At 36.2% G+C, this 18,567-nt stretch overlaps 3 protein-coding genes across 8 annotated transcripts; all 3 read right to left on the reverse strand.

The window, feature by feature from the left end:
• Positions 1–736: 736 nt before the first annotated feature.
• Positions 737–1,765, reverse strand: LOC136208550 (anaerobic nitrite reductase MHB1). The gene is made up of 3 exons (XM_065999525.1): positions 1,368–1,765; positions 1,053–1,284; positions 737–969 (listed from the first exon to the last, which is right to left on the reverse strand). The coding sequence occupies exons 1-3, from the start codon at positions 1,484–1,486 to the stop codon at positions 829–831; spliced, it is 492 nt and encodes a 163-aa protein (XP_065855597.1). The 5' UTR covers positions 1,487–1,765; the 3' UTR covers positions 737–828.
• A 784-nt stretch (positions 1,766–2,549) lies between these two features.
• LOC136208087 (plastid division protein PDV2-like) lies at positions 2,550–7,350 on the reverse strand. Its single transcript, XM_065998921.1, has 8 exons — positions 6,789–7,350; positions 4,650–5,273; positions 3,780–3,906; positions 3,564–3,680; positions 3,338–3,464; positions 3,112–3,226; positions 2,916–3,032; positions 2,550–2,833 (listed from the first exon to the last, which is right to left on the reverse strand). Exons 1-8 carry the CDS (start codon positions 7,101–7,103, stop codon positions 2,687–2,689), a joined length of 1,689 nt encoding a protein of 562 aa, XP_065854993.1. The 5' UTR covers positions 7,104–7,350; the 3' UTR covers positions 2,550–2,686.
• A 1,011-nt stretch (positions 7,351–8,361) lies between these two features.
• Positions 8,362–12,937, reverse strand: LOC136208549 (uncharacterized). 6 transcript variants are annotated; one of them, XM_065999521.1, is made up of 12 exons: positions 12,815–12,937; positions 12,350–12,475; positions 11,850–11,922; positions 11,672–11,758; positions 11,288–11,404; positions 10,745–11,140; positions 10,243–10,649; positions 9,941–10,040; positions 9,769–9,828; positions 9,599–9,685; positions 9,279–9,407; positions 8,362–9,080 (listed from the first exon to the last, which is right to left on the reverse strand). In XM_065999521.1, the coding sequence occupies exons 1-12, from the start codon at positions 12,856–12,858 to the stop codon at positions 8,781–8,783; spliced, it is 1,926 nt and encodes a 641-aa protein (XP_065855593.1). In that variant the 5' UTR covers positions 12,859–12,937; the 3' UTR covers positions 8,362–8,780. The 6 variants fall into 6 exon arrangements, with proteins under 6 accessions (XP_065855593.1, XP_065855592.1, XP_065855591.1 ...); XM_065999520.1 differs by lacking the exon at positions 12,815–12,937 and adding an exon at positions 12,619–12,770 and having other exon boundaries at positions 11,672–11,755; XM_065999519.1 differs by lacking the exon at positions 12,815–12,937 and adding an exon at positions 12,619–12,769.
• Between the last annotated feature and the right edge of the window lie 5,630 nt (positions 12,938–18,567).

The following is an 18,567-nucleotide window of genomic DNA, read 5'->3' on the forward strand; positions in this document are numbered from 1 at the left end:
AACACTCTTTACCAAACAATGCCCATAATAGACTATAGTAACAAAAGCTAATTGGTCAACTAATTTATTGAGTTAGGTATAATATAAGGGGAGAGTGTAATGGGGGAAAGTTGTTGTAATCTCAAGCTTGTAATGGAGAGAGTGTATATATGTAACGGAGGAAGAGTGGGGGACAGTGTGTAGGCAACCAGGGCAGCAGTGAATGAAACATTGTAACATCCACTGATCCTGGGCTTGGACTTGGTGTAAGAAACAGTGCGAGTGACTACTCTATCCGGGACTTGTCATTAGGATTGGCCTACTTCTTTTCATCTTTAGTAATGGCCCCTAATACCACCACTGGTATTGGTAGGGCATTGAGAGTGTATAATTGTTGCCTTTGAATTAATAAAATGAGCAGTACATTATTCATATATCATGTCTCTTTCTGTATTGTTGTTGCTTGTTGTTAAGTGTGGTTGGTGCTGATTGTCTATAATGTCTCTGGGCTGGGACTAGTCATTGGCAGTCTGATTTGATCATGTAGCTCGGATCATATGTGCATCTTACCCCTGGGCGGGCAGCGGAGTTTCATGGAACCGATTGAACTAAAAGCTCGAACTGATAGTTAAGGCTCAATCATAGATTTTATATTAATCTCTGACACGGAAATGGCCGGGGTCCAGAGGCTATCGGCGGCTCTTACATTAGGGTTTAGCAAAAAGAATCGGTAATAAGTAAGGGAATCGTTTCTAACTTAATTAAATTGATAACCAAAATTTCATTATTTTGACAACAGTACAGAACAAAAAGTACAAATATACATACCATGAAACACAAGTACATTCATTAATAAGAGGAAGGCTTCATTTCAGCCTTAATGGAAGCAACAAGTTGGTCATAAGCTTCACCCCAAGCACTCTTCATTTCTTCCGACCAAATTTCTCCCACTGCTTCCTTTATCGTATCCAATAACGCAAACTTCGTCACCTATATCCAATCAATTCTATTTTGTTTATCTGAAATTGAAAAAAGAAAACATAATTGGGAATTTGTTTAACAAACATATATACCTCAAAGTGTTCATCAACAACTCCGAATTTGAGGTGGACAGCTCCCAGTTTTTTCAAAGTTGTTTCCCTGACAGTAACTTTGCCAGCTTTCCTAAGTTGGACAGCTGATTCACATGTCATCATAAAGACAGCCATGGCATGAGACTTTAGCTTACTGTTGTGTTGAAGAGGAACATTCGACTCCTTTAAGAATGAGAACATCTTCTGTGCTGATGGTGCTATCTCAAATATCCTAATCATTCATTAATTATAATTTCAAAAACAATTCAAATAGAGGAAGGAACAAGAATATAAAATAATAAAAAATTGACTTACTTCAAGAAGAATTTAAGACCCAAATCTGCAGAATTCTTCTTCATAATATTCCATGATTGAACAACCAAAGCTTCTTGTTCTTCAGTGAAAACAACTTTACAATCTGAGGAGGTACTCATGGCTTGTGGTCTGAATATATCTTTGAAAATATAGATATATGATGGCTGTATAAATAGTCAAATTGGGAAGAAATAAACTTAACTCTTAGGAGGATTGAAAAGCCAATGTATGTTTGTTAATTTATGAACATGGAAACATCCTAAAAACCTGCGGCTGCCGCTGTTTGTTTAAACTGGAACTGGTGTTTGGTATGGTATGGTATGGGATTGACTAATGGATATTGTTTTTATTTTGGTCACTTTAGCTGTTCAAATTGAATTTTCCTTTCTTTGGAAACAAAATATTATCACTTAGGGAAGTGTTTCGTCAAGTATGTTTGTATCTTCCATTTATGAGATACAGATGTTTGACAATATATGAGAGATCCTAACACATCTTAGATAGTGATGAAAATAAGTACAGATTTCACCGCTATCCCTTATTAGGATCGAATAAGTACAGATTTCACAGCTATCCCATATTACTCTATCGTAATGCACGAGACTATCTAAATTCTTCGAGACAGGAATTACATTTTAAAAAACATTATCCTGAAGGGTATAGGACGGGAATGAAAATATTCCTATAAGGTATCTTCTATCCTAATTTGTATTTGCTAATACATACTAAAGAAATGAATAGAAATAACATTTTAGATATGAAATATCTTGTAATTGTTGTTGAATAGTGTATTATGTTAACAAGTGTTTGAATTGTTTGTTAAATGTGTAGGATACTTTTATGGTAATGCTACTTGTATATATATTTTAACGACATTTATCTTCCATAAAGTGGTATGTTGTTGTTGTTTACTTTTCCTTTTTTCCTCTTAAAGATTCATACTTTGTTTTTTGGAATGCTTGTTTTTATTTTTGGGTGAAACAGGGTTTGATTTTCAGTCTTATCCCATTGGTTTTATATGATACCTCATTGATAAAATGAATATCTTTGGCTGTTGGTTTTCTGATCTCAGTGATTTTTTTGCAATAAAACTAAATTGGTTTCTGGAACTACTTTGTTATTTTAAATTAGTCATTGATAAGCTTTGGAAGTATCAATTTTTCAATAAAAAACATGAAGAGGGTCGTGAATCAAATGAATAAATAAATAACAAAACATCATGATCTTAATTGCCAAAAGTTCCTGTCTTTTTTTTGCTTTTCATTTTGATCAGTACATAGAAACTTTGAAGCTTCAAATATGAGTTATCTCTCTTCCCTCTAAAGATTTTGAGAATCTGGCTTCATTTCAACTTTAATGGCAGCAACCAATTGATCATAAGCTTCAGCCCATGCATTCTTCATCTCTACTGACCACATTTCTGGTACTGCTTCTTTTATTGTTTCTAGCAATGCAAACTTTGTCACCTACAAAATTAACAACTTCCTCCATTAACTCCTCATATCATAATTCAAGATTACCAATGTAAAAATTGAAAATTATTATAACCTCAAAATGTTCATCAACAACCCCATATTTGAAATGGGTGGCTCCTAAATCTTTCAAACTCGACTCTTTCACAGTAACTTTCCCAGCCTTTCGAAGCTGCACTGCTGATTCACACGTCTGCACAACGTAAAATTTCTCATCTTTCATTCAAAAACAAACTTGGGAAATAATAAGAAGATGTTGGATGTGAACTCACCATAACAAAGACAGTCATGGCATGAGGTTTAAGCTTTGGATTTTGTTCCAAAGGAACATCTGAGTCTTGCAGAAATTTGAATAGCTTCTTAGCAGACGGTGCAATTTCAAAGATTCTGCATAGTCAATCAATCCCAATTTCAAGATCACTTTAAAAATCTAAAGCCAATTTGATGTTGAAGATTGAATTATTGAAAAAACATGAAAAGGGATAGAGAATGGTTTACTTAAGGAAGAAGTTTAGACCCAAATCTCCAGCATTTTTCTTCATTGAATTCCATGATTTGACCACTAGAACTTCATGTTCTTCAGTAAATGCATTCACTTTCAGTCTTCTACTCTTCTGATCTGCACCTTTCCATATGCACAAAACTCATATTATGAAAGGGAAACAAAAATGAAAGCAAAGATCTAACAAGAATCAAAAGAGGGGAAAAGAAAAGTAACTAGTACCATGTTTAGTGTTTGTGCTTGAACAAGCAAACCTGGGCAACTGAAAAGATTGGTTGTGCAAGAGATTAAATCCATGTTTTAGTGTTACTTTATTGCCATACTTGTTGATGCCTGGACCTGTGATTTGTTTTCCATCAGAGAAGAGAGGACAATGAATGAGATCCAATAAAGTGAAAAACCTTAACTAAAATGAAAGAAATTAATAGAATAACAGACCGTGAGAGAGGAGCATATTGTTTCCACATCTAAAAGTGTTAGTATTCATGTCTAAGAGCAATAACAGAAAGAAAGAACACATAAAACTAGGGTAGATAGATACAGGTGCAGCTGAGATGAGAAAAAGCTTTCACCAGTTGAGTTCTACCACTTGTACAAAAGGAACTTTACTTTGACTGTAAACATAATTAATTATTATTATTATTAATTAAATAACCTTTGGAGGTCAGATGGAGCCAACTTACTCCATTTTATGCGGCGAGGAACAGTATTTGGACTTGATTATTGAATGAAGATCATTACATAATAAAACACTCAACTTTACCCTCTCCATTGAACAGAGTTTTGTTTTTAACCACAGCTTTATTTTCCAATTATATAATCTGAAATTCTAAATTTAGTTATCAGTCAAACTATAGTAGTAACAACTCAAACATATGGTATCATTGGAAGGAACAGCTTCCATGGAATTTCCGGGCATTTTTTGGCAACCCGTGGATGCTCAAGGCCCCTTGCCACTTCTTGGATCCATCACCGGCCTTGTCTCAACTGTAACGTTTAAATGAATTGATACAAAATAATTTTTGGACAAATAATTCACAAAATGCATATTCAGCAATTGCAATAAAAGTAGCATTAGAACCCAAAATCTCTGCTGCGGATTGGAAAAACGTCATAACTTCCCAAAAGGGTGGATGCAGCAGTTATTAACTGTGACATATTCTCTAGGCAATTGATACAAAACCTTTAAACCGCATATTGAAGAAACAAGATATACATATAATAGGGTAAGGATCTAAAAAAAAAAAAATCCTAAAACAAAAGTTAAAAGGAAGAGGAAGAGGAAGATAGGCACTAGATACCACATTAACCACATCCAAAATCTACATCTGGCTTAGCAACCACTGCTGCAAAAGGAATTGCAACCCTCTCTTTGACAATGCAACGAGTTTCCCCATTTTCCACCACCAAAACTCTCCCAGGTGGGCACTCGCTACGGCTCTTCTCTTCACTTGCTGCTTGTGGAAACAACTCCAAAATCTTCACTGGTAGACTTATTTTCCCAAGTTTAGGCCCGAAACCGGACAACCTTAGCACCGATATCACACCGACAAGGGTAATCATTGTCTTGGCTGCAGCACCAATGAAAAATCCCAACCCTTTGCTTGAGTTTTGGGAAATGTTATTAGCTGGTTTGCTATTTGAATGATTCAGATTTTTCTTCGCTTCAGCAGTGATTACCCCATTTCGCGTAGACTTGTGTGAGAGATAGTGATTATCTATAACTAGGGATGGTGGAGGCCGACTTGGATAAGGAGGAAGTAAAAGATCATTGTTATGCTCTACTGTTTCACCAGCAAATCTTGAAGCTTCTTGTATTACTTCCAAGTCTGCTCCTTTGTAATCCTTCAGTTTATCCAGTAACATCTTGCGGCTATGTTCAATGTCGCTAAGGGCAACTTCTCTTTCATAACGTTGCTGTTGCTGCAAAGCCTGTGTATAGCATGAAGAAACAATGAAAGAGTCCTTAACCAATATACATGATATTTCATAGAAGTTTACATCTCCATTTTTAGGTATTCCTATTTAATCTTTACCTTTATATTCACAGTAAGTACCTTATTTATGAATAGCATGGACTCGAAACAAAAAAAAAAAAAAACAGAATGCAGTCTTCCCTGCACTATCAATCATGAGTTTCTGCATAAAAACAACCCTGTCTCGCACATGGATGCGGGGAATTTTTGGATGGGATAAACAAAGGAATGTCTAACACCTAATCAATATCACTCAGAACAAGAACAATTTTGCAACATTCAAGGAACCAAGGACCATTTCCTAGTTAACAAAGCAGATTTAACGATCGTATGAGTACTTTATAATACAAGAAGTCACACATGCAGTCCACAGCAACATAAAATGACTATGTTAACTTGATAGACCACATAATACTTCGGTATAGGTCAATACTTGAGTATGATACAAAACAAAAGGCCAAGACCTTTAGTAGACACCATGATCCAAATGTGCCTGACCTACATCAACATTCTATGCTATGCCCTCAATTAGCTTTTAAACTGCGTAGCAAAATGACGTGCATCCATGGTGTCCAACACATTCTATTCTCACCACAAATTCACAAGCTAATGGGATAATTATGCTATTCATGTGAGCACATAACATGAAAGAACGTCACTTTATTAATTCAGTATGAAGACTAATGATCATGCATTCTCGGACATTTATGTTTGGATAAAACAAGGGTATTAGGACTCCGGCTCTACTTCATCAAAAGTCATAAGCATATAGCATACACAAAAAGTTCGCCTATGAACAAAAAAATTGAAACATTGAGGAAGCAACGACCTTTAAGGCTAACTTCATTCCACAGAAGCATGTATACACAAATTTGGACGCCAATTCTTGGAAATCCTCAAAAAGAAAGTTCCAAAACTTGATTTCAAATATAAATTGAATGCATTTGAAGTTCTCTGTAGGTATGCTCACATGCTGACTAATTTATGCATAAACAAGTACCTCAATTGGATCTTTAGAAATTAATCAAATAACTGAAATTTTAACTATTAACATATCAATAGCCCTTTTTCTCGGTATAACAGATGAAGCAAAAAAGAAAGGAAAAGAAAAATGATTTTCACACAAGAATTAAACACAGTTATGATAAAGGTACTCTGTTTGCTGCTTAGGTACAAAAAGAGAACCTTTAAGGACATCTGCCCTCAAATGATTATTTCGTCAATAATTTCACATTATTAGTCAACATTTTCAGGCAAAAAGAAGAAAATGGCAGGTCTTATAGTTCAATAGTTTATCTGTGTAGTGACCAAATGAGAATCACAAGTCAGAACTCAGAACAGATAAAGAACGCGTCTCTCACTCACTCATTCTCACAGCTAGGTTCACATATGCAAGATAATCAAAAGAAGACAAATTCTGTATTTTGATGTAAAAACCCTAACTTTTGAGAATAGGGTATTGCGGAAAAACCTGCAAGTTAGAGAGCTGGTGCTCAAGGGATTCAAGAGCATCGAGGATATGCAAAAGTCTCTCAGCATCTGCATCTGCATCTTCATCGTCATAATCTTCTGCTTCATTGTGTGAGCCGTCCTGAAGAGACAGAGAATTAGGGTTCACTTCATTCAAAATCCTACCCTCTTCAAGACCCTCTTTTTCTTGTTTGTTGTCTTTAGAAGGTAGAGAGTTTCCATTAGTGTTGTTGCTTGCTTTGTGGATGCAATTGCTGATCTTTAACCTCAGTTCTACAGCTCTTGACAGTACTAACTCAACTCCCTCTTCTTCCATGGCTCTGCTCTAGTTTATCTCTCTCTTTCTAGGTGGGTTTTCCAAGCATTCAAGAAAGCTATGAACTTTGGGCTTGGCGGGTACATTAACAGTGATGGGTTTTGAGAGTTTGTTTGTATTATGCAGCAGAAGCGCCAAAAAGAGGGTTGTGAAATTGGGCTTCTTGTGCTATATAAGTGATTGTGGTGAACTCTCAGCAGATAGAAATCTCTCTCACACTGTTTGTGTTGTGTTTGGCGATTGACAGCTGAACCAAACAAACTTTTTTTCTTTTTTTCCTCTTTTCTCTTTATTTCAAAAGCCTAATAACCAATTAAATTTTAGATTTTTCTTTTTCTTTTTCTTGGAAAGAAAAAAAAAGGAAAAATATGTGGTTGAGACTTATACTTTGTTTGGGAGGAGGTTAATGGGAGTAAATGGGAGTAATGGAAGGTTAAGTATTGAGTTAACCTTGTTTGGGAGTTATTTTTTTAGAGTAAATGAGGTTAATGGGAGTAACGTAAACTTTTTTAAAATTTTTTGTGTCTGCAGAGTAAATTTAACCTTCCTTCCCCTCCATATTTAAACTCCCAAACAAGGTTAAACATTTAACCTTATTTACATCCTATAAACTCCCAAACAATGTTAATTGTTAACTTTCCGTTCCATCACTTCCCTTCCCTTTCCATTACCTCCTTTAACTCTCCCCTCCATTAACTTCCAAACTCCCAAACAAAGGCTCAGAGAAAATCTGTTGTTTCTATAGAGTATAGACAGACTTAAGTGAGGGAAAAGCTTTTCTCTTCTCATTTATTGGTATTTTACTTTTCATTATTGATGTGAATTCAGAAACAAAACTAGCAACTAAAAGGTATAGTTCTAGGTTCAAAAAAAAAAAAAAGTATAGTTCTTTTTCTATTTAGTAAAAAAAAAATGTGATTTTTAGGACTTTATTTGTAAGATAAACTTTTTTTTTGAAAAAAATCCAACAAAGTGTATATTCATAGCTATTTTGAAAGAAAAAACAGTTAAATTTACCTAATAACATCAAACATCTAACAGGAATAGCAAACAAACAGAACCAAAGGCGACCTAAGGTAATGAACACGCTAAGAAAGCGAAGGTAGTTATGAGAATTTCTCAGTAATTATGCTCTGGATTCATGATGGCTCGACTATTTCGATCAAATTATTAACATTTACAAGTTCTATATTTGAAGTTAGGATAAAAAAAAAAAATTAAATAGAAAGCCTTCTCATTTTACATTAAGTTCAGATGGCCTAAAACTATACAGCAGATGCAAACAAACTTCAAAATTGGTGATAAATGCTTGTAAGCAATTTTCCTTATACAGACAAATACAGAATAGATTACTTTTACACAAATTGGTTGCAAAAGTTGGGAATGACAGCTAAATCACAACATAACTGCCTTAAGAATGATCATCATACAAACTTAATTAAACAGACATTATTCTAAATTCATCTAATATTCAAGCTCAATGATCTTCAGCCTGTATGATCATCATTCTTCTAACCAGCTTACTTCAATATAGAGTTGAAAAATCAACTTCACAACTAGTTGATCAGTCCGAAAAATCTAGTTATGATTCCCTTTCACTCCGCGTGGTATGCTAGCAGAAGTAAGATATATATATTGCATAAGAGAACTGCTTACTGATCAAGAACATTCCTTCCATTAGGCTAATTCTTTTGAAAGCAAATAGCGGAACGTGAAGTTGTGAGGAATCCATTCAATGCTCTTGCTCAACTTTCTTTGTTTAAACTGAAGAATGCTATTCCTCATAGAACTAGGCAGTAGATCTTCTATCATATCCATCAAACCAGCAGGACAAAGATCTAATTCTTTGGCAAATGACTCCACAAGCTTTGGTAGATGGAGTTTCTTTTCTTTATGTACAATTATGTTTGATTGAATGTACTCTTCTTTTGCTGCTTCCAGATCCTCAAACACTTGCTTCGGAGTGTATGCTCGAACCTAATGATTTGCAACGTATTAACAGCTAGCATATCAGAATTCAAAACAATCAAAATGGAAAGGTATCGAAAGGGATATGATCTTCGTAGAACTTGTGTGATATGGAAAAGTTCAGTTAGCTTAGTCCTATAGAGTAACAACTAGAAAAGGTTGAAATAACTATCTTGAAAAGGAAAATCAAGTTCAAGATAAACATACCGCAGGATCTGAAGAACTTCCTGCACTAAGTGCAAAATATAGGCGAGGTTCGGGGTGATCAATAGAATAGGCTTTCATTGGATCTCCAACCTTGAATTTTGTTTTTGAAGGAAACAGTATTCGCAGCCACTGCAACCATATGCATGCAAACTCAGCTCCATAAAGGATCAAATATCTTAAAGTTCCCATCATAAGTGGATTGACTCTTACAATTTGGTAAGAATTTAAGTTATAAAGACTGATTATGTTGAAGTTCAAATGAAGATTTCTTAGTTGAACTATTAAATCATTATAAAGCAGATGTAAGATATAGAAATTACTTGTCCAGGACGGGACAACCGACACCTCAGAATAGAACTCTGGATCATATCTATGTTCACAGTGTGACCCCCAACATTATATGCTGCCTGAGACATAAAAGAGCTCGTGATGATCATGATATACCCATAAAAGATTTTATTCTCAGAAAGAATTCAAAACTTTTGCTTACCTTGAGAATCAAAGATGTTCTTTTCATATTATTTTGTGGAATCCCATAAACCAAAAATGCCTTTAGAGCAACGAAAATAGTTTTAGTTAGTTAAACAAACAAAAGATAATAAACAACACTAACACAGAATGAGTATCTGAAAGACATCAATTTCTAAGATGTAGAACTTTACATGCATAACTAGGGAGTTATGTACGTTGATCCAAAAAGCCAGCTTTTCCTCGTGTTTCAGTTTTCTCGGATCAACTTCTTCCAAATCAGAGACAAGTGACCTGCAATTCAGTAACTTCTTTCTTTTCAACTCCATTGCTATTCGGAAGAAAGAAACAGGTTCCTAAATCTACATGTCTTTTCACAAGTTTCTTTCTAATACCATATTAACATTATTTACTTCAGATATGATATCAAGCATATTTAAAGATTATGAGGAAGCAACAAAAGTAAATATTGGCATGAAATAGAAAAAAGACTCACCTGAATTTTTTTAGCATATGATGTATATCTTTTAGCTTTTGATCATCTCTACGAATCGTTTGCACCTTTGCCATTGTGCAGTAAGGTCCGCTGAATTCCTTAGACTCTTCAATGTGGAAAGGGTTGTCGCGAGATGAATTGAAGGATGAAAAGTTTCCCTGCTGAGGGCTCCACATCTCAGTCTGTCCTTGTGTTGGAAACTCATTCAGTGATGAAGAGAATGAAGCGGGAGAGGAAGGATAGTCATGATCAATCAATGGTGGATCTGCTAGTTCACAGTATATGGCTGAGATGCACTTGATCATCTCCTCTGAGAGCAAGTTTGGAGTCTCTAAAACAGGGTTGCTAATAAAGGTCCCAAGATGTTCTGCCAGACTGATGCTGTTTGAATGCTCCTTTCGGACTTGCTGAAGGGACAAGAATTCGCTAATTAGTGCAAGATTAACTTGGAACGAAATGTCGCAGAAATATTGTTATCACAATCTTAGCTTAACCAAGTTACCTCTAGCATTGACAATGGAAGGGAATGGTATGAATCTATAGCATTAACTATAGATTTCATGGGAGAAGTTGCAGCTGATCGCTGACATAACGAGGAGGAACATCTGTAGATACTAGAATCTAACAGATTTTCTTCTCTTCCCCAAGTCTCATTGCATTGCTTAGGCTGGCTTGACAGAATAACTATATTGCCTTCATGTTTCATGCTATCTTGTCTATTAACTTCTGGAAGCTGCCCTTTCTGCACACTTGAATTCCTTTGGCATCTTTCATCTATAGATGGTTGAGATGGCACTTGTTGATCAAATGTTTTTCTATACAGAGATAGAAGATATCGTTCCAAATACACAACTTCCAATTCTAACACTGCAATCTCCTTAATTAGTTCCTTGGCAGCCTGAAAATTTTGGCGGTTTTGAAAATCAATTCTAGTGTAGAATACTGTTATGCAAGGGGAGGAACTACAACTGAGAAAATCATCTAGATATGCATGTATTTTGGCTGCGTATAACTTAGTTTATGAATTTTGAGGAAGAAGAATTACCTTAGGAACTGAATCATCATTCATGGTATCATAAGAAAGGGTCCTGCAACTCATTGCCTTCTCTAATTCGTGACGCACTACAAACTGGCCTTGTAATTTGTCTTGGAGCTCTAGGATCTGCAATAAGAGAATGAAGTTTCAGGAAATAATAATAATAAAATTGTTCATAGTCTTCTCAAAGATATTTAGCCTAAAGCTGAGAATCTTATAGAATTCAAAGCATGAATTTCAAGGATTATAAACAAAATGTCTGGACCTGATTTTATCGGCTCAACCCTGTGCTATTATAACAAAAAGACTACCTCTAATGTATTTAACCTTCAAGGAATGGAAAAAAATAAAAAAAATAAAAAAACAGGGGTTTTGAGCTCTTGGAATGTTCACCTCAGCTTTCAAAGATTCTTGAAGCTGCGGTTTAGGAAGTTGTCTCTGTTTGGCTTCAACCGAGTCATCTAGCTGTCCCATTTTCTTCTAAGGAAAAGGTATTAACACATAAATGGCTCAATCTTGTTGAATATATATATATATGATATAGATATAAAACAAGTTACAAAATTCTTACCAATTTAAGGTGATTACAAGCTTCAAAGATGCTATTTGGTTGGTTTTTCGCCTCTTTTCTTTGAAACGGATCACTGCCAATGGAAAGAATGTATCAATGGTTAGTTACTGTATTGACAAACAAATCACCAAGCTGTTCTGATTCATAACGCATAGAGCTGTAAAACATATCTAGGTGCTGCCTTTCATAATTATGCATTACAAATGCACTTAAAGAGCTGAAAATAGCAATTTTAGAGCTTTGTGGAAGTAAACAAACTTCATGAATATGTACCAAAACGTCATGCAAAAAGCAGTTGCTGAAAATCATGTTCACAGAGGCAAATCATCGAGCAAGTTATGATCTTGTTGAAATGAAAGAAGTTTGCACACTAAATTGTTAGCATCATACATACAGCATGCACATCATTTATCCTAGTTTCCAATCCTCCTAGCTTAAACAGAGAAAATTAACCTTGAATTAGTAAGAAAAGTAATGAGTAGCAGTGCAAAAAGAGAGACCTATAAGAACGTTTATGCCTGGTAACTCCTAGTTGAAATGGGTTAAAAGTTGAAGCTCCCCGCCACTTTTGTTCAAGCAAAACGGCAAAAGATTTGTGCTGAGAAGACCCCACAGTTGAAAATTCACTGAAACAGCATTAAATTCAATAGCAAATAACACCATAAGATAGTGACAAGAAAACATACACTACATATAGCAAACATCCAAAAAACATTAAATACTAACAGAATAAAAACCTTGTTTATGAGCATAAAATATGACTACTCACACCAATGGGTTCCTCATTTCATGAAAAGATGAACCCAAATTTTTGAAAATCCAGCTATATTTCTGAGTTCTGAGGGTTGTATTAATAAAATTAGGAAAACCCCAAAAATCCTTTTTGTCTTTTTGACAAGAAGCATACATTTATATATATATGTTATAGTGTTTGACTAGTCCCTTGTCTAAGAAAGCAATTCCACCTTTGAAGAAGCTTTAGGCAATGGTGGGCTTTTAACGATTGCATGAAAAGAAGCAAATCGACTATCTCTCGTGGCTTTTCGATTGAAGAGAAGAGAAAGTTTTACTCACTCATTCATAAAGGGGGGAAACAGACAACAAACAAGGAGGTGAGCTCATTGACTCTCTTCTCTCTATTTAATATTACTATTACTATTCAATCTAGAGTTTAGATATAAAATAATATTTAACGTTTAAAAAATAGTATCATGTCTTAATAGCGAAACGTGACACATCATTTATGTTGTTTTTTGTACGTGGAGAGAGAAATCAGAACTTGACGGAATAATATGAATGGTGTGTCATATTTTGTTATTGATGCATTTGAACATTAAAAATATATTAGTGTTATTTTGTATGTGAAATCTAAATTGGTATTTCTCCAAAAATCATAGTCTTATTTTAATACTTTATCCTTTAAATGGAGGTTTGCAACCCTTCTATTTCAAATAAAATTAACTATTCGTCCATAATTTGTTAAATTAATACAAAATTTATTTTACCTTTTTACCTTTAATTTATATATATCAAATATTATATGTTTTTCATTATATTAATACAAGTATCAAAAATATTAGTAACTAATTTATATTATTATTTAGTGTATTTTGAATTGAAAATAGGTAAGTAAATTTAAAATAACCTGATATTTTAATTTGAATAAAAATAAATATATCTTTTATAATATTAATTTTATATCGTTTTTATATTTTATGTATTACTGAATTTGAATAAACAAAACCAATAATATATTAAAAATAAATTATTATATAGAAAATGATATTAGGACAACTCGATCAATAGGTTTCTCTTGCTAAACTATTAAACAAGAAAATAACTCATTATAGACAATAAATTGATAAGTTTTTTTAATGAAAGGATGGGACACGAAGGGAGGGCCGGACATCCCAACTAGGTTGGCACACCAGCACACTCCCAACAACCCAGATATTATTCAAATAAAATGAAAAAATACAAAGAATGAGGAGCAAAGAGGAAAAGAAAAGAAAGAAATCAAAGAAAACGAACATGTCCTAAATTACAAATGTCGTCAAACACTAAGGATTGACAGAAAAACGGTGTAGAAAGCCACCAAACCAATGTAGAAGCCGTCTTTCCAAAATTCGCGAGTCGATCCGCTGCCTGATTTCCTTCCTTGAAAATGTGGGTTATTTTACACTGCATAGCTGAAAAGCGAGTGAGGCATCTGACCCAATCCTGTCTAACTCTCCAAGAGACCTCTCTGGAACTGGAATTTAGCATAGTCACGGCATACAGAGAATATGATTCAATCCAAAGGTGTCGGCATATCTTTTCCCAAGTCGTGTCAACAGCAAAGATAATCGCCATTAATTCGGCGATATGAGCGTAAATATCCGAGATAGGGAAAGAAAAACACCCTTTTACAAAGCCCTTGTTATTTCTAAAAATGTTGCCCGCACCTCCATTTCTAGACGCAGCCCCGTCCATGTTAACCTTGGTCCAGCCAGCTGCTAGCGGACACCAGTGGACGATCAGCAGATCAGGGGCAGGCAGCGGGCGCTCGTAAGAAGGAAATTCTCGGATAAAATTCCCCAAGCGTTGTTGTAAAATTTGGATCGAACGAAGCTCATTCTCAAATACCGCACTATTCCGAATCTGCCAGATAAACCATAAACAGGTAATAACCGCATGATTCCACCCTTTCCTCAACCCCCGTCTCACTCGTACCGAACGGGCTGACAGGAAAAGCTCCTCAAAACTCATACTGCGACAGCAGGCCACCCCGAACGAGTTAAAAAGCAAAAGCCAAAGGCTCAAGGCAACCGGACAAGTGACAAATAGGTGATCCAAAGATTCAACACTACATTTACACAATTCACAATGGGATGCGAGGGAAAAACCACAAACCTGGAGGCTCTTTTGAACTGAGATGCGATTGTTGAGTAACATCCAGCAACTTACTGATCTTCTGGGAGGCACAAAGGAATTCCAAAGAAACCTGTGCCAGGCGACTGTCGTAGCAGGCTGAAGGGACCTGTAAAGCTCACGCATAGTAAGCTTTCTAGACGCCGACGGCTTCTAGATGCAAGTGTCTGAGCCATCCTGGTTTTGGCGAACTTGAACGATACTCTGTTGCACGTGCTCGGGCAGCCGCTGCAGGTTCGTCCAGACGCCCTCAGCCCTGAACTCACTGATAGGTTCGACAAGGGTGCGCTGTATCTTACCCGGAATCCCCAACTGATCTGCAATGGTTGGTGAAATCCAGAGACCAGTCCAAAAATTTAGATTAGAGGGGCTTCCACACCACCAAACAACCTCATTTCTGATCAGATTAATCGTGTGGAGGTCCAGACGAAAGAATTACAAATGAATCTCCGAGGGATACTCGATAAATCGAAGAATCTCGAGCGAAGGACCTTGGGAATAAAAGAGTCTTTTTAAATTAAGTCCCAGCTAAACTTCCCAAGCAAAGCAATATTGAAAAGCTTGAAATCCTTGATGCCCAAACCTCCCTCATCTGCTCGTTTGCAACAAATACTCCACGGGACCGAAATCAACTTTCGAAGGTCCCTATTTCCCGTCCAAAGAAAGTTTCTGACGGCTCTGTTTATCTTAGCTGGCAAAGAAATCAGACATTTATAGATCATAAACGAATGAATTAGGGCACCCGTCATTACCGATTTAATAAGAGTAAGGCGACCAGCAAAAGAGAGGGTTTGACCATGCCAGAGACTGGAGTTAACAATGAATTTGTCAACTAAAGGCTGCAAAAAACAGGCTTTTGGGGGTCCTTGGAAGAGCGGAACGCCTAAATAGTTAAACGGGAGGGAAGCATGTCGAATGCCCAAAATATCCATTAGACCGTTCTGACGGGAAGCGCTGATGTGAGAGCCAAATATAGCCTCCGATTTATCCCAATTTACTGATTGATCCAAAATGGAGGCATAGAAGTTGAATACTTCCCTAATGCAATTCATATTGCTAGCCGTTGCACTTCCAAAAAGTAACATATCGTCTGCATACAAAAGGTGAGGCGGAAAATTGGTGTTCCTGGTATAGCTCATCGGGACAAATTTGCCCTCCCTCACAAGACGATTCATCCAACGACTGAAGAAATCCTACGCTAACCCAAACAGCAAAGGCGATAACGGATCCCCCTGATACACTCCACAAGAGCATCGAAAGTAGCCTTTTGTTACCACCTCCAAGAGCAATTGAAATTCGGGCCGATTGGAGCATTTCCAAGATCCAATTTCTAAATTGCAAAGAAAACCAAAGGCTTCTAGAACTGCCAACAAGAAGTTCTAATCCAAGGTATCAAAGCCCTTTCTAATATCAATTTTCAGGGTCATATTCCTTCCATAACACTTCTTCCTCAGCATGTTAACTCCTTCGGAAGCCGCTACAATACAGTGATGGATGCTTCTACCAATAATGAACCCAAATTGGTTTTCTAAAACGATGCCTGAAGCAATAGGAGCCAACCTGTCAGAAAGAATCTTGGAAATAATTTTGTAATTAAAATTACCCATAGCAATTGGCCTGAATTGATGAATCTCATTAGCACCCTCAATTTTTGGGATCAGTGTCATGATGCTGGAGTTCATGCCCGGAAACATACAGCCCGAATAAAAAAAAACTCTGAACCATCTTTCACACATCCTTGCCTATAATGCCCCATAAATACTGATAAAACACGCCTCCATACCCATCTGGCCCAGGCGAATTGTCACGGCTCATGGCAAACACCATTGCCCGTATCTCTTCATTTGAGGGACGACGCAGGAGCTAGTCGTTGGCCTCAACGGAAACACATGGAGGAATAACCTCGGCAATGGCTGAGTAGTTGATATTCAGCAGATCACTAGTGAATAAAGAAGAGTAATAATCTACCACGTGTTGTGCAATAGTATTCTCATTACTTGTTAGACTTCCATCACTTGATAAGTTGAAAGACATGTTTCCATTTAAATTACTTTGAATCATAAGTATCATTCAAAATTAAAGAATTATAAGAATATTTTCATTTTTATAATCGTAAACATCACAGGATGTAGTCTTTACTCCTGCATTATCAGAATTTTAATCCCACTTTTAAATATAATTTATCTTTCAACTTACTTTATAATTGACATAACTTTCCATTTGTGGAATCCAACTAATATTTATATAAAACATATTTATTATCAATATAATACGATTCACACATAATATTTTATCTTAACAATCATTTCTCTCCTCTTATTTTAGACTTACAATTGATTTTACAAGGACATCTCTACTATCAAGATCATCAAAGACGAGTTGGGGTCCAACCCTTTTGAAAAAAGGGAGAATGAAGAGGGTATTTCCATCACCATAGGCACCAAGAGAGTTGAAGAGGAGAAAGGGGCAGAAATCATGTGGCACGCCGAGCCATATACCACACAGAGTGCCACACCAAGAGCCAAGACAACCAAATGTTGAAACACCTTTCCACATAATTTTGATTTGACAAAATTGTTTAAGTATAATTTAAAATACATATTCTAAACACACTAAGTTTAAATGCTTTGATTTATGCTACTAATGTGTTTGTTCAATGTTGAGTTAAAACTGTTATAAAACATAAGGATTAAATGGCCCAAGCCCAATACGGAAGTCAAGGCCCAAGTCAAACAACTCAGTACACTCGTCCCGCGTATGTCAAGACGTTGCCGTTTTGAAACAAAACGCAACTCAGCAAACGGAAGGATCTAGAAGACCTTCGGGAACAACTTCAAGATGAAGCTGCTGAGTAGTCTCGACAGACGTACAAGACAGCAGCTGGCGAAGGAAAACTTTCAGACAAAGTGTTTCCTCTTTTGGCAAAGTTCAGACGACACAGTATGCTGTCCAGTTGACCTTACCATAAAAGGAGAGACCATCTGCTGAGCTGACCGAGGACAGAAGATACACGATTGTGATTGGCCGAGAGCTCTGAGCAAGTCAGGATGATAGCGACATATAGCCGTTTCCCTCCAACGGTTATTTCGAAATTTGAAATGACCGATGCCCAGACGTCTCTATAAATAGTGCCATCATAAGCTTCACAAGACACAGAACTTGATTAAGCAGTTACGCTGACCAAATTTCTACACAAGTTCTGCAAGCAAGAAGCAAAGCAAATCTTACACTACAATTTCTTATATTTGTGTAAAAGTCTAGAGTGATTGTTAAATCGTCTAAAGTGTCTTAGCACATCTTTGTATTAGGACAAAACACTTATCATTTCTAGAGATAGAAAGGAGAGGCTGAGTACTCGGTTTTAAGTACTCAGCGTGAGATTAGGATTGAGTAGAAGTATAGAGGAAGGTACTCTTGTCATACTCAATTGCTGATATTGTAAAGGGTTTGAGGCTCTACCTTTAAAGAGCTCAGTAGAGGATTTGAAATCTCGGAACGTGTTCCGGGGACAGGACGTAGGCTTAGAAGAAGCCGAACCTGGATAAATCTGCTGAGTGAAGTATTTCTTACCTTTAACTCCTTATTTATATTGCTTGCTTTAAATAATTAAAACTGACCAAGTAAAGAGGTCAAATTGAGTTGTGCGCGTTGAACGTCTGAGCTCAGGAATAGACTCTAAGTGCTATCTCCTGATTCAAGCTAAGAAACTGACCTAGTCACCTGTTGACTAAGCCAGTATCTTGCTGTTTACTCAGCGCTGCTGTTCAAACCTTTTTCTTTAGAAAAAGAAGTCTGCCCTAATTGCGAA

Source organism: Euphorbia lathyris, chromosome 10, assembly GCF_963576675.1.
Source record: "Euphorbia lathyris chromosome 10, ddEupLath1.1, whole genome shotgun sequence".
Taxonomy (NCBI): domain Eukaryota; kingdom Viridiplantae; phylum Streptophyta; class Magnoliopsida; order Malpighiales; family Euphorbiaceae; genus Euphorbia; species Euphorbia lathyris.